Source organism: Microplitis mediator, chromosome 9 (genome assembly GCF_029852145.1).
Source record: "Microplitis mediator isolate UGA2020A chromosome 9, iyMicMedi2.1, whole genome shotgun sequence".
Taxonomy (NCBI): Eukaryota; Metazoa; Arthropoda; class Insecta; order Hymenoptera; family Braconidae; genus Microplitis; species Microplitis mediator.
This window is the reverse complement of record NC_079977.1, coordinates 12,925,989-12,940,574: the sequence shown is the minus strand read 5'-3', so window position 1 is coordinate 12,940,574 and position 14,586 is coordinate 12,925,989. Positions and strand designations below refer to the sequence as shown.

The window sequence follows — 14,586 nt, the reverse complement described above, 5'->3', positions numbered from 1 at the left end:
TTTAAATATTTAAATTTTGGGCTGAAATTCTCAGCGTAGTCATGATTTCACAAATATAAACTATTGCTGACACGAGAAAGAAAAAAATTTAGAAATAAAAATCCGAATTTCGATTATTTTTGATATTTTCAAAATTCTTGAGCGACCTCTTGAAAATTTTTTATAGAGCTGATTTTTTGAGAGGCTTCTCAAAACATCGTAAACCAACAAATTTTCATGCGAGATCAAAAAAAAAAAAGTAGTCAAATTTTTCATCATGTTACAATATACATACACATATAAATTTTTTGGTATATTTGAACCGTACTAAACTAATTATGATAGGTTGTGACAAAATTCCTTGAAAAATCAACCATGAGGACAAATACAATAGTTAGATATTAGAAAAATCTACCTAAAAATAGTATCTGCAACTCGTACAGTGTTGTCGATTGCCTGCCCGAGTAAATGAGTGCACTCTCTTCATTCGTGCACTCAACTTCGCTCTCGTGGGCAATCGACAACTTACTGCACTTTTTGCACAACACAAAATAATTGGTAAGGTAAAGTACCCAGTAGTTGAACAGGTTTCAAAGTAAAACGTATTTGACCCTACTTTTAATATATAAAGTTGTAATTATTAGTTCGAATTAATGATTTTCATGAAAATATAAACAATTTTGAATTGATTGAAGCGCAAAACACCGCAGATAATTGAATATTTATATTTTGACAACGTTTTTAAGATAGACTATGAAAGGAGTAGTAGTTAAACGATCAACTCTGACAAGCCGCAGTAGTTGAACACTCCGGGAGCAGTAGTTGAACTAATAAAATATATGGCAATAGGCACACCAAAATTTTTCAACGTTTTATTGAAATATCAAAAGAATTATAATATATTATTGAATAATATTAAAAATAATACTCTGAATACGTAATGTGATGACTTAAAAATGAGAAATATTTGTATTTAAGTTTTTAATTACATATTTTATTACTAATTAATTAATTATTATGAACTAAAAAAAACACAAAAAATGAACTGTTACCTGAATTCAAAACCATAAATACTTTTATTTATTGATTATAAATATAATTTATTTATTACAAGGATAGAACAAAAATTTAAACTGTTAGATCTAAATAGTTTCTTGATTAATTTTTTGAGTTTTGTTGTAAAGTTGTTAAGTCGTGAAATTTTATGGATTTGACAAACCATTTAAATATAGTGGAAACCTAAACATGCAAACCTCTCAATAAGACAATTTATAGATAAATTGAGAAAAATATAGATAGCCCGAACTGGGAATCGAACCCAGACCAATTCGGTATCGCGCCGAGTGCTCTACCAGTTGAGCTATTGTGAATTTTACTAATTGTAACGGATTATTTTTTATCAACAGATAAATTTTATTCGCAATTTTCATCTTACCTATATGTTGTGAACTTTTTTTTGGTTAGAAAATAATAAAAATTTATTTTGATGAAATACACTTATCCAAAAAATTAAAGGAACAAGAAAATTTTATAAATTTTTTAGTGATTTTTGGAAGGCTGTATTTTCGTGAAAAATGATCGTATCGAAAAAATAAAAAAAGAAAATTAAAGCTTGAAATCTCTAGTTTGAAGATCTTTCAGCAAAATATTGTTATGAGCCACGGTTTTTGCGGAATCAGAAGAAAAAGGTCGAGACGAAATTTTTCTAAATTTTTTGGTTTCGTTTATTAGGTCTACGGGGCCGGGAAAAATTTTTTCAAAAAAACGAATTCATGGCTTGTTTAGGAAATTTATTCAGCTACAATTTGATTTTTTTTGTTTCTCTGTACGACAATTTGCTGCTGAGATATCAGCCTTCAAATGAAAAAGGATCCTTTTGTCTTTGATTATTGATATCTCAGCAAGAAATGGTCACACAGTAATTTAAAGGGCAGTTTAATAAACTTGAATAAATCCCCTACAAGCTCCATTTTTTATTTAAAAAAAAAAAAATTTTTTTTCATCCTTGATATCCATTTGAAAAACCTTTAAAAAATGGCCATTTTCTGGTTTTTTAGTCGACTCATCGCTACTCTGCAAACATTGATAAAAAAAATAATGTTGCCAGGTAATTTTACAGCTTAATGTACCCCCAAAAACCCTGGAAATTTTCAGATTGATCCATTGAACCGTTTGTCCGGTCCGATTGCTCAAAGTTTTACAAAACAATTAAAGGAACGAGTTTTGTTCCTTAATCTGTGTAATCGTTATCAAAATGAAAAAATCAATTTTTTTCGGATTTTCTTTCATTTTTGCGTTAATTATTCAGTAAATGTAAGGTAAAGAAAAAAAAAACAATTTTTTTCCGAAAAACGATAAAAAAAAATAACCCCCCGAACAAAACATTAAAAAAAAAAAAATGGAAAAAATTCTTGTTTGGTCTCGTTTTTTGGAAAATTTTTTTTTTTTTCTTTACCTTACATTTACTGAATAATTAACGCAAAAATGAAAGAAAATCCGAAAAAAATTGATTTTTTCATTTTGATAACGATTACACAGATTAAGGAACAAAACTCGTTCCTTTAATTGTTTTGTAAAACTTTGAGCAATCGGACCGGACAAACGGTTCAATGGATCAATCTGAAAATTTCCAGGGTTTTTGGGGGTACATTAAGCTGTAAAATTACCTGGCAACATTATTTTTTTTATCAATGTTTGCAGAGTAGCGATGAGTCGACTAAAAAACCAGAAAATGGCCATTTTTTAAAGGTTTTTCAAATGGATATCAAGGATGAAAAAAAATTTTTTTTTTTTTAAATAAAAAATGGAGCTTGTAGGGGATTTATTCAAGTTTATTAAACTGCCCTTTAAATTACTGTGTGACCATTTCTTGCTGAGATATCAATAATCAAAGACAAAAGGATCCTTTTTCATTTGAAGGCTGATATCTCAGCAGCAAATTGTCGTACAGAGAAACAAAAAAAATCAAATTGTAGCTGAATAAATTTCCTAAACAAGCCATGAATTCGTTTTTTTGAAAAAATTTTTCCCGGCCCCGTAGACCTAATAAACGAAACCAAAAAATTTAGAAAAATTTCGTCTCGACCTTTTTCTTCTGATTCCGCAAAAACCGTGGCTCATAACAATATTTTGCTGAAAGATCTTCAAACTAGAGATTTCAAGCTTCAATTTTCTTTTTTTATTTTTTCGATACGATCATTTTTCACGAAAATACAGCCTTCCAAAAATCACTAAAAAATTTATAAAATTTTCTTGTTCCTTTAATTTTTTGGATAAGTGTAGATACGTTTTCAAACGAAATCACTTAAAATTATTACACTAATTGTTGATGAATCACTCATACTTTATTTTCGTATATCTTTTTTAAAAAATAAATAATTAAATTAAATTATTTGTAATTGCACTAGAATAAATTTTACGGTGTTCACCTACTGCTGCTATGAAAATAACATGGACCCAATACTTGAACATGTGACGCTGTCTCGTTCAAGTTTTGGGTACCGGTTTGAACATTGGGAGGTATAGTTAGACGCTAAAATTTAATATAAAAATTTTAGTTTATGTCTTTGCAAAAAATATATAGTATTTAGAAAAGACTATTTCATTGGGTGGTATAATTTTTAACTTCCCGCTAAGAAAATTGAAAATTTTCAAAAATTCGGGAAGTTATTGGTTTCGGTCCGATTTGCAAAAACCGAATTTCTATCAAATTTGGACGTTTTGAGGTTCTAGGAAGCTATCCTGACTAATTTCACGATGATGTCCGAGTGTATGTATGTGTGTACGTACGTACGTACGTATGTATGTATGTAAATATTCATAACTCTTGAACGGATGAACCGATTTTGATCGTTGAGGTGTCATTCGACGCGGCTTGTTAATGTCTTGAGGCCGTAAAAATTTGAACTTAATCGGTAGGGTGCGTTCAGAGATATTTCAAAAATAAAATTTTTTCATAAATGTTTTATTTGGATAACTTTTAATTTGCTCGATGGATTGATTCCAAAATCTAATCAGCTCTAAAACTCTATAAGCCGCGTCGAATGCCACCTTAACCATCAAAATCGGTTCATTCGTTCAAGAGAAACCGTTGACGAAAGAATTCAAAAAAAATTTTTTCCTTGGTTTTTTTGAAATTTCTCAAAAACGGCTAAATAAATCAATTTCAAAATTCGACCAGCTTTAGAACTTGATAAAACGCGTCGATTGCTACCTCAACCATCAAAATCGGTTAATTCGTTCGCGAGATATTGTGGAAGAAAGAAATGCTCAAAAATGGTTTTTTACAAAACAATGGCATTCAAAAGTATTTGCGAGCTCGAAGAGCTCGAAAATATATTCACAATAATGTTTTCGAGCTCAGCGAGCTCGAAAACGGCGGGAAGTTTTGGGGCTGGCCCGCAGGGTCAACTGACAGACCGATTTTTTTTACTTAAAATGATGATATACCTTTTTTTTTACTGATTGTTCGGCTTACGGTATAGTATCTTTTTCATGAAACAAATAGCATCTATCAGCCATTCTCGACATGTCAACTTTAAAGTTAAAAAATATATAATTTTTTGAGTTATAATTGAAAAAACTTACAGTAATCAATTTCTGTATCATTGAATAGTTATAACATGCGCATATTACTCATAATATATATACGGATTTTGTATAACAACAATTCTAAAAGTCTGTTCAACTACTGGTCCCGTTTTAGAAGTGTTCAAGTACTGGGTACTTTACCTTATTCAAATAAAATTAAAGGGAACTAAATTAACTGTGATATTAGTTGTGCCACAAAGTCTGATCAAGGGGGTCTCATTCAGTTTTGTCATAAGCCAGATCCAGAGGATTTTTATTAGTTTGTCATAAGTCAAGTCCAGAGGATTTTCATTAGTTTGTCATAAGTATTTTCCGGACTTGATACCTGTAGGCTATACTAATTAATAACTAGTTTAGTTGTAAGAATTTTTATCAAATAATTGTGTTTATAATAAATTCTAAATTTTTATTTGTTCTAGTATTCTTATTTAATTTCTTTTAATTCTAATTTAATTTCTAATTTAATTCCTTTATAATTTAATTCTAATTTAATTCCTTATCACTTATCACTCTTACTCTTATAGTTTTACAACGACTCTGATTTCTACAATTAAACATCTCTGGTTCTGAAAACCCGTGTATATTTTCCGTGTGGCACCCTTATTAACCCGTCAGCACTTCCGTGATTTTTAGTGTCTCGCTTGCGCGACAGCGACATCCTATAAGTTAAATAGTGTCCTGTGAGCAAAATGCTCATAACGGGAGTGCTGACGGGTTAATTAACAACAATTAAAATGCGTGACCAGACTTCCCTGTTTAGAAAATCTCATAGAATCTATTAGATTCTCATAAATTCCTATAAAAATTTTATAAGAATGAATGAATTCTATGAGAAGTGCTATAGTTAAGTATAGGGCCTTATACATACAGCTATAAGAATCTATCGGATTTTTTAAGCAGGGTTGACAAGTCGAATAATACTCTGCTATAAAAGGATGCGTAATTTTATTTCATCAAGAAATTTCAAAATTTTAGAGACTAAAAACGATTCATAAGGTCAACAACATTGTAATATCCCATTTAATTCAAGTACATCCAAACTTTAATTAAAATATATTTTACTATTCAATCAAATATTAGTTTATTTAAGGTCAAACTTCAAAACTTTAACATAAACGCTTAAGAAATTTCTCATAATGCAGTAGAGATTTTAATTCAATAAAAATGATTTTCTTCAGACAAACTAGTTTTTGTTGGTTCAAACGAATTTGGTTTAACTGAAGAGGAAACTTGTCAACCTCATAGGGAGTTCGATGTCAGTACCTCATTTTTTACAGTGTACTTAGTGTAATATCTAATGGGCAAGTTTTAATTAAGTGCATTACTATTGTATAAAATACTTATATTGTACTTACATTGAGTTTTTCTAGTGGTCGACCGAAATATCGGGTAACATATGCTTTCAATGCATCTTGATACTTTTGTTTTGCACTTTTCCGCTCATAATCCAGAACAGATATTTTTAATTGTGATAAAAGATCATAGAGGTGATGAAAATTTTCTGTAAAATGAACAGTTAATTTCACATATATATATATATATATATATATATATATATATATTAGAGTAGTCCAAAAAAAAACATTTTATTTTTTTTTTTCAAGGGCTATTATCTCAAAAGCTTCTCTAAAGTATAAAAAAAATCCCCTCTGAAGTGCAGCTTGATATCTCAATTCTTTAAGAAGCCCAATACATTTATATTTTCCCATTTAAATAACACGTAAAACATTTTTTTTAACGTTTTCATCCGGTAAAACTACGAAAAAAAATTTTCTCTGAATTTTCCATCAATTATTCTTGTAGGAAATTTAATTCTCTACAAAAAAGTATTGAATTAGTTTTTTCGTAATCCTAACGGGTAAAAAGTTATTGAGCTTTAAATATTCGCAATAAAAGAAAATTTAATTAGATATGAAGAAAATTAAATTCAGTATCCATCCGCAAGTACTAGCTTTAATTGAAGAATATAATGAATTTGGGACAAAAGATGAAAAACAGAAACAATATCTGTTACAAATAGTTGCTGATCATAGGAAAAAATATCCAAATTGTAATATGAAAAATTATTCATAATTATGTAAACGATTATTAAATTATTTAATTATTATAAACAGTTTAGAGTTTGATTAATTTCGAAATAAATACATGCGGTCACCAAAAAAGTTTTCAAAAAATTGAAAATGATTTCAAATCTATAAAAATAAAAAAAATATCTAGTAATGGTGTCAATTCGATAAAAGAGTTGCTCAAACTATCTTCCTTCAAATTTACTTAGTAACGAGTACTTAAAGCTCAATAACTTTTTAACCGTTAGGATAACGAAAAAACTATTTCAATACTTTTTTGTAGAGAATTAAATTTCCTATAAAAATGATTGATGTAAAATACAGAAAAAAATTTTTTTTTCTCATTTTACCGAATGAAAACGTAAAAAAAAATTTTTTACGTGTTATTTAAATGAGAAAATAGAAATGTATTGAGCTTCTTGAAAAATTGAAATATCAAGCTGCGTTTTGGAGGGAATGTTTTTTTATACCTTAAAAAAGCTTTTGGAATGATAGCCAAAAAACTTTTTTTTTTGGACCACTCTAATATATATATATTAGGCTGTATCAAAAAAATCGACTATTTTATTTTCTTTATTATATCGAAAATATTGTTGGAAATGACGAAAAAAAAAAATACTGTGAAAGTTTGAGCTCTTAATATGAACATTAAGAGGTACCGCATTGCACTTTTCTATTTTCCATAAGAATAACATAGAAAAAATTTTTTTTGCGTCTTCTGATTTTTATAAGTAGCTAACGATGCGTCATAGGAATAATTGGCAGGCATATTTTTGTAGGTAATTGAATGCTCTACAAAAAAAGTTTCTTATCATTTTTTGATAAATCTATTTGTTCAAAAGTAATTTGAGCTTGAAGTCGAATTCATATTAAATTTTGAGATCTTTTTACTTTTCCGGCGAAACTATCAGACCTATTACAAAATATCATAGAACCTTTTTTGTAGACAATTTCATTTTCTACAAGTTATTTCCAATAAAGTTTTTTTGAATTCAGCATTGTTTTCTAGTTATTTTTATTTTAATGTCAGCTCTTAAAATCAATCAGAAGACTATTTTTTTATGAGCTCATATTTTTTTCTAGTAATTAATGTTTTTATTTGAAGAAATAAAGTTTGCCCTTAACAAAAAGCGTTTTGAAATTAAAGAATGAGTGAAAACAGAAAAATCGCTCAGTAACCCTCCGTCCATCGCGCGGTCTCGCCAACCTTCGCTCATCGCGTCGCGGCGTTCCGCCGCCATGTATTTAATATTGCGGTATCGCCAAGTATCATAACTATGATTTAAAAAAATTAAAACCGCACAAGCTTATACGATTAAATTTTGTATTAAATAAAAATATTAAAGAAATAGATGAATTTAATGAGCTGGAAATGAGTCACTGGTAGTAACTGGCAACACTGCGCAGAAAATCCGAACAAATTCAACGCCTGAGTTTACTCGCGTCAGCGGAACATCGCCGCGTTTCTCAGGTTTTCTAACAAAAAAAATTATTTTTTTAATATTTAAAATATCGAAAAAATAATTATCATCCATTCAATCGATACTGAAAAGTACAATAGAAGAACTCATCAAATTTCAAAAGACTAGGAATTTATTTTTTCCTTTTAAATAATCTTTTAATAAAAATTGCGGCGCTGCGCATATCATGTGACGGACGAAGGGTTAAGCGATTTTTGGCAAAAACGATAAATTCAAAGTTTCGGAACACTAAGAAAGAAAAATCGCAGCGCCTTGAAATTTTCAGGGTTTTTTCAGAACACTTGGAGGTTAAAAAAAAAAACCGACGGTATCCTTCGTTCATACCGGTAAATTTCCTACAGAAAATGTCTTAGTTGTAGCTGTACACTTATTTCAAAGTGAGAAATAAAATTTCTCTCATTGTACTAAAATGGGAAAGGATCATTACTTAGGCATGGTTAAACAGCGTTGGAATAAACATTTTTATTTTTTTAAATTATTTTTGGATCTCAAATAAACGATTTATATCATGACCATTATATTAACTACTGTTTAACGGGAACTAATGTTGAAAACAGCACTCAGACATGTGACTGAAAGCAACAGTTCCTGTCCACCACAGGAATGGTTACTATGCTGAACCACAATGGAACGCATTTATCCGGGGAATCTTTCGCATCCCCACACAGGACCTATACCTATTTTATATAGTAACACATCGACTGCTGAAAGGAACCTGTATGATCTGGAAAGCGAATGGTGATTGTGAACACGATAACCGGTCATGTTTTCGGCATAATGTGTAACATAGTAATAGTTGCTACCCGATGAAAAAAGATTTTGTCTAATCATATATGATCACATATATGAACATATATAATCATATATGATTACATATAATCATATATGAAGTTATATATAATCATGCATGATTATATATGGGGTCATATATAATTATATATCATTATATATGACCCCATATATAATAAGATCTGATCATACCTGGCTGTTATAAGCCCATATATAAGTCTATATATGATCAGATCTGATTATATATAAGTTTATATATAATTAGATCAGATCAGACATTGCTAATATAAATTCATGTATAGTCGTGCATAAGTTTATATATGATTGGATCTGATCAGACATGACTGATATAAACTTATATGTAGTTATATATGTCTATGCCCGGGAAAAAATCACCATGCATGATCATGTATGATCATGCATGATTCGTGCCTGATCGTGCAAGATTCATGCATAATTCAGTCTTGATCCTGCATGACTCATTCATGGCCAGGCATGACTCATTCGTGATCAAGCATGATCATGCATGACTCATTCTAGATCAAGCTTGCGCATGCATTAAGTTTGAAATAATTGTATCCAGAGATATTATCCATCAGGAAAGGTCATGCTTGAGCATGCTCTATTATGCATGACCATGCATGGTTCATACTTGATCATGCATAACTCATTCATGGCCAGGCATGACTCATTGGTGATCAAGCATGATCATGCATGGCTCATTCTAGATTAGACTTGCTCATAACTTACGTTATGAATAATTGTCTACAGAGATATTATTTATCAGGAAAGGTCATGATTGAGCATGCTCTGTCATGCATGACCATACATGGTTCATACTTGATCACGTATAACTCATTTGTGATCAAGCATGATCATGCATGATTCATTCTAGATCAGGCTTGCTCATGACTTACGTTAGAAATCATTGTATCTCGAGATGGAATCCCTCGGGAAAGGTCATGGTTGAGCATGCTCTGTCATCCATGATCATGCACGGTGCAGACATGATCATCATCGGTTCTATGCAAATAGTGAAAACTATTTATAAATATTCATGATCATAAATGACTAAGCATACTCGTTCATATTTGTATTCATTCGGCTATCTATATTTTTCTCAATTTATCTATAAATTGTCTTATTGAGAAGGTTATTTGAATGTTTGCATGTTTAAATTTCCACTATATATAAATGGTTTTCGCTAAATTTAAATTTGTATTCATAAATATTAATTGTTTAATACATTAAGTGAATAATATGTTAAAAACAGTTTTTAATGAAAGTTCAAAATAAAAGAACCAATGAAAATTGATAAATTACTCTCTATCATTTGTATAGTACGATTAATTATATACCTTAGTTTCTAATACTTACAGCAACATCTTTCAAATAAATAAGCTATGGGAATGCATGTGCATGCATAATAACGCGTGCTCATGTATGGGAATGCCTGATCGTATTTTTCATAAGCAGCCAATATTTAAATACGACCAAACGTGCTCGAGAGGAATCACAGATTACAAAATCATATGCCTGCTCAGGGAAGATCATGCATGATAATGTATGATCATGCATGATAATGTATGGTCATGCATGATCATGTCTGGTCATGCATGATCATGTCTGGTCATGCATGACTGGGCACGATCATGACTTCTCAGGCAGAATCATGCATGATCATGACTGCTCAGGCAAAATCATGCCTGTTCATGTCTGGCCAAAATTCAGGCCTGATCATGCATGAGATTTAAGCCTGCTCAGGCATGATCATGCATGCTGATTTTTTCCCGGGTGTATGATTAAATCAGACTTTATTGATATGAAACCTATAAATATTTAATTATGTATATAGTTCCAATAAATATATTTATATTAAATAAGATGACAATTTTTTAATATCAAAGTTATTAAATTTTCAACTATCAATTAAACTTTTGTCAACTATCAATCAAACTTAAATCCTCAATACTTAAAAAATGTTCAAAGGTTTCGGCAGCAATTTAAAAGTATAAAGTATCAATTTGATTATTTGAGTTAAGTAATGCCATAAACGTTTCTTAATTGTAAGTGTATAACAGACTAGAGGATCAGACTACAAACCATCGATAACCAAAGTTAAGCAGCATCGGCGTGGGACATTAATTGGACGGGTGACCTCGTAGTAAAATAGTAGTCAACGGATAAGAATTTTTTTTTTTTATTATTTAATTTTAACCGACATTTATATTGATGAAGACAATAAATCCTAATTAATTTACTTAATTAATAATTTACAGATATTCTAAAAATGACTATATTTGTTCATGCATGGTTATATATAATCATATATGATCATGTATAAACATATCTGACTATATATAATTAGACCTGGCCAATTTTTGGATCTGATCATATATAAACAATTATGCATGATCATATATGATTAGACAAAATCTTTTTTCATCGGGTATGTTGGATCGTACTCAGTCGTATGTAAAAACGACCCATTCCTAATTATAACGAAAACTAGTGATGTGCTAAGATTAATTTTTACATACTTTACGATCATTCTGGTGTAGCACACTAACCATTCCTATCTATTTTTTCCGTGCAGGTATGTCTCATTATTTTAGAATCAGTTCTCTCCGAGTTATAAACTCCTACAGAGTAAAAGAAATTTGTCCTATGTTATTTCCATTAGATACTTTGGTTAAAATGCGGACTATCTTAGAGTTAATATTAAGAGCTTAAATTTTCAGAGAATTTTTTTTCAACAATTTAGAAGCATTTGAGTCCTTGGGAGCCAAGAAAGTTGAAAACATCCCTGCTAAGGATGACCCTAATATATATATGTATATTAGACCGGGCCAAAAAAATTAACTATTTTTTTGTTTCTTAGCTATATCGAGAATATTATTCAGAATGACAAAAAAAAATTTCATGAAAGTTTGAGCCCTTAATATTAATTTTAAGAGGTCTATCATCGCTATTTTTAATTTTAATTCATAATTTTATGTTTGACGTCAGAACTGCGAAAACATTGGAGTAAAGAAAAATCATTTTCACTTATTCTTATGTAAAATTAAATTCCCTACAAAAAAGGTCTGATTGAAAATTTTTGTCAGACAAGCCGTTTCCGATTAATTAAGCTTAATAAAGTGATATATTTTTTCGATTGAACATTTTTACTTTTGAATTTTGTAACTGACGAATCAATAAATATCTAATAAAGATCATGACAGATTTTTGAAGGAAATTTAATGCTCTACAAAAAAGGCCTCTTAGCATTTTTTGATAAATTCACTCCTTTGAAAGTTATTCACGTTATTGAAATCGTTTTGACTCAAATTCAACTTTGAATAACTTTCGAAGGAGTGAATTTAGCAAAAAATGCTAAGAGACCTTTTTTGTAGAGCATTAAATTTCCTTCAAAAATCTGTCATGATCTTTATTAGATATTTATTGATTCGTCAGTTACAAAATTCAAAAGTAAAAATGTTCAATCGAAAAAATATATCACTTTATTAAGCTTAATTAATCGGAAACGGCTTGTCTGACAAAAATTTTCAATCAAACCTTTTTTGTAGGGAATTTAATTTTACATAAGAATAAGTGAAAATGATTTTTCTTTACTCCAATGTTTTCGCAGTTCTGACGTCAAACATAAAGTTATGAATTAAAATTAAAAATAGCGATGATAGACCTCTTAAAATTAATATTAAGGGCTCAAACTTCCATGAAATTTTTTTTTTTTGTGATTCTGAATAATATTCTCGATATAGCTAAGATACAAAAAAATAGTTAATTTTTTTGGCCCAGTCTAATGTATATATATCGTCGGTGATACTGCAATATCACGTGACTAAAATTCTCCCAGAGAGTAATTCGTAACATGAACAAGCATGATCATGTCTAATTTCAGGCTTGATCATACATGAACAGGCATGGTCATGTCCGAACATTTTTTCCCGGGCATGACTTTTGTAATAAACCCTTTTTAAAATTAAGTACAAATCAATCATTTTCAAAGGTCGCTCAGGAATTTTAAAAATTTTAGTTATTAAAAAATCGATTTGTAACCGATATGAAACAAATTATCTGCTGAAAACTTTATAATACTGAAAGTAGCAGACATTAAGAAATTTTTTTTTCTAAATAAACAAACAAAATAATTATAGAAAAAAATTTTAAGAATGCATTTTAAAAGCTTTTAAAACTTTTATTGCGCTTATTTTCAAAAGTATTTTTCAACTTCCCGCTAAGAAAATTGTAAATTTTCAAAAATTCGGGAAGTTATTGTTTTCACCCCGATTTTCAAAAATCGAGTTTTCATCGAATGTCAGGATTACGAGGTCCAAGAAAGCTATTCGGACTATTTTTAAGATGATACCCGAGCGTGTGTATATATGTATTACGGTGTCCGTTATTTCCCAAATAAATTTTTATTTACCGATCGCCCCCTGAATTTTTAGTTTATGCCCTAAAAAAAAATATCCAACACAAAGAGGCTCTTAATTTTCACATTAAACCGTGCCGAAATCATTTTATATTTCCCTTTTAAATAACATGGGATTTTTAGACTTTTGACTCTTAATTTTTTTTCTCAGAAACAAATAAGAGTAAAAATATGATCGAAGCATATTCTGATAGGAAATTGAACGTTCTACAAAAAAGTTATCTTATAGATTTTCAATAAAATAACTCCTTCAAAAGTTATTTAACGTTAAACTTGTTTGTTATCAATCCTACAATATTTTCAATTATATTTTCATTTTTACCGTTTTTGGCTATAAAATCGTTGAAATAAAAGGTAATTATTATTATCACTAGAGTACCGATGATCATTTATGTAAATTTCATGGCCTAAACAGAAAATCAAGGGAAAAAAAACTTTGTTTTATGAGAAATAATAGAAATACCATACCTTTCCTCATACAGACGAACTTTAAAATGAATGAATGGAAAGTGGTAAAATAAAAATGTAATAACTTCTTTGTCTATAATATTATAAGCAGATTGATTATCATTTTTGCTTTCTTTCGAAAGCCTTCCCTCGCAGATTTGAATCACGGTGGAAACACCGTGGAAGTGTAAACACCGTGGATCCACCGTGATTACACGGTGGGTTTGTTCCATTTCACCACCGTAGTTCCACCGTGGTTCCACCGCGTAATCACAGTGAAAACACCGTGTATACACGGTGTTTAAGCCACCGTGGAATCATGGTGGATACACCGTGTAATCACAGTGGTAAAATGGATCAATCCCACCGTGTTTCCACCGTGATTCAAATCTGCGAAGGTTCTAAATAGTCGTTATTGCCCGCCCACGTTTCACATCTAATTTCAAAAAATTTCTATCAATGTTAAATCTTTCAAAAAATTGTAAGGAATCCGAATTCACTTACAAATTGTTAACAATTTACAAGTAATTAATGATGTCACCGAAAGAGCAATTAAATTAACTTAAGATTATATCAACATTTTAACAACACGAGAAGACCAAAAACAATATTTGATTCAAGTTGTAAATGAGTATACAAAACAAAATATCCTAATGCGACCATAGCTTTCTTAACAAAAAATTATAAAGAAAGCAAAAATGATAATAAATCTGCTTATAATATTATAGACAAAGAAGTTATTACATTTTTATTTCACCACTTTCCATTAATTCATTTTAAAGTTCGTCTGTATGAG

At 29.8% G+C, this 14,586-nt stretch overlaps 1 protein-coding gene across 3 annotated transcripts in view; it reads right to left on the bottom strand.

Moving 5' to 3' along the window:
• Nucleotides 1-14,586, bottom strand: part of LOC130674270 (exocyst complex component 1) — a 65,332-nt gene that overhangs the window by 37,346 nt on the left and 13,400 nt on the right. For all 3 annotated transcript variants that reach the window (XR_008991005.1, XM_057479547.1, XM_057479546.1), the window contains exon 3: nucleotides 5,925-6,070. Coding sequence is in view for 2 of the 3 variants with exons in the window: in XM_057479547.1 (XP_057335530.1) it covers nucleotides 5,925-6,070 (146 nt within the window). In the remaining variant the exon portion in view is untranslated. The remainder of the gene's footprint in view (nucleotides 1-5,924; nucleotides 6,071-14,586) is intronic.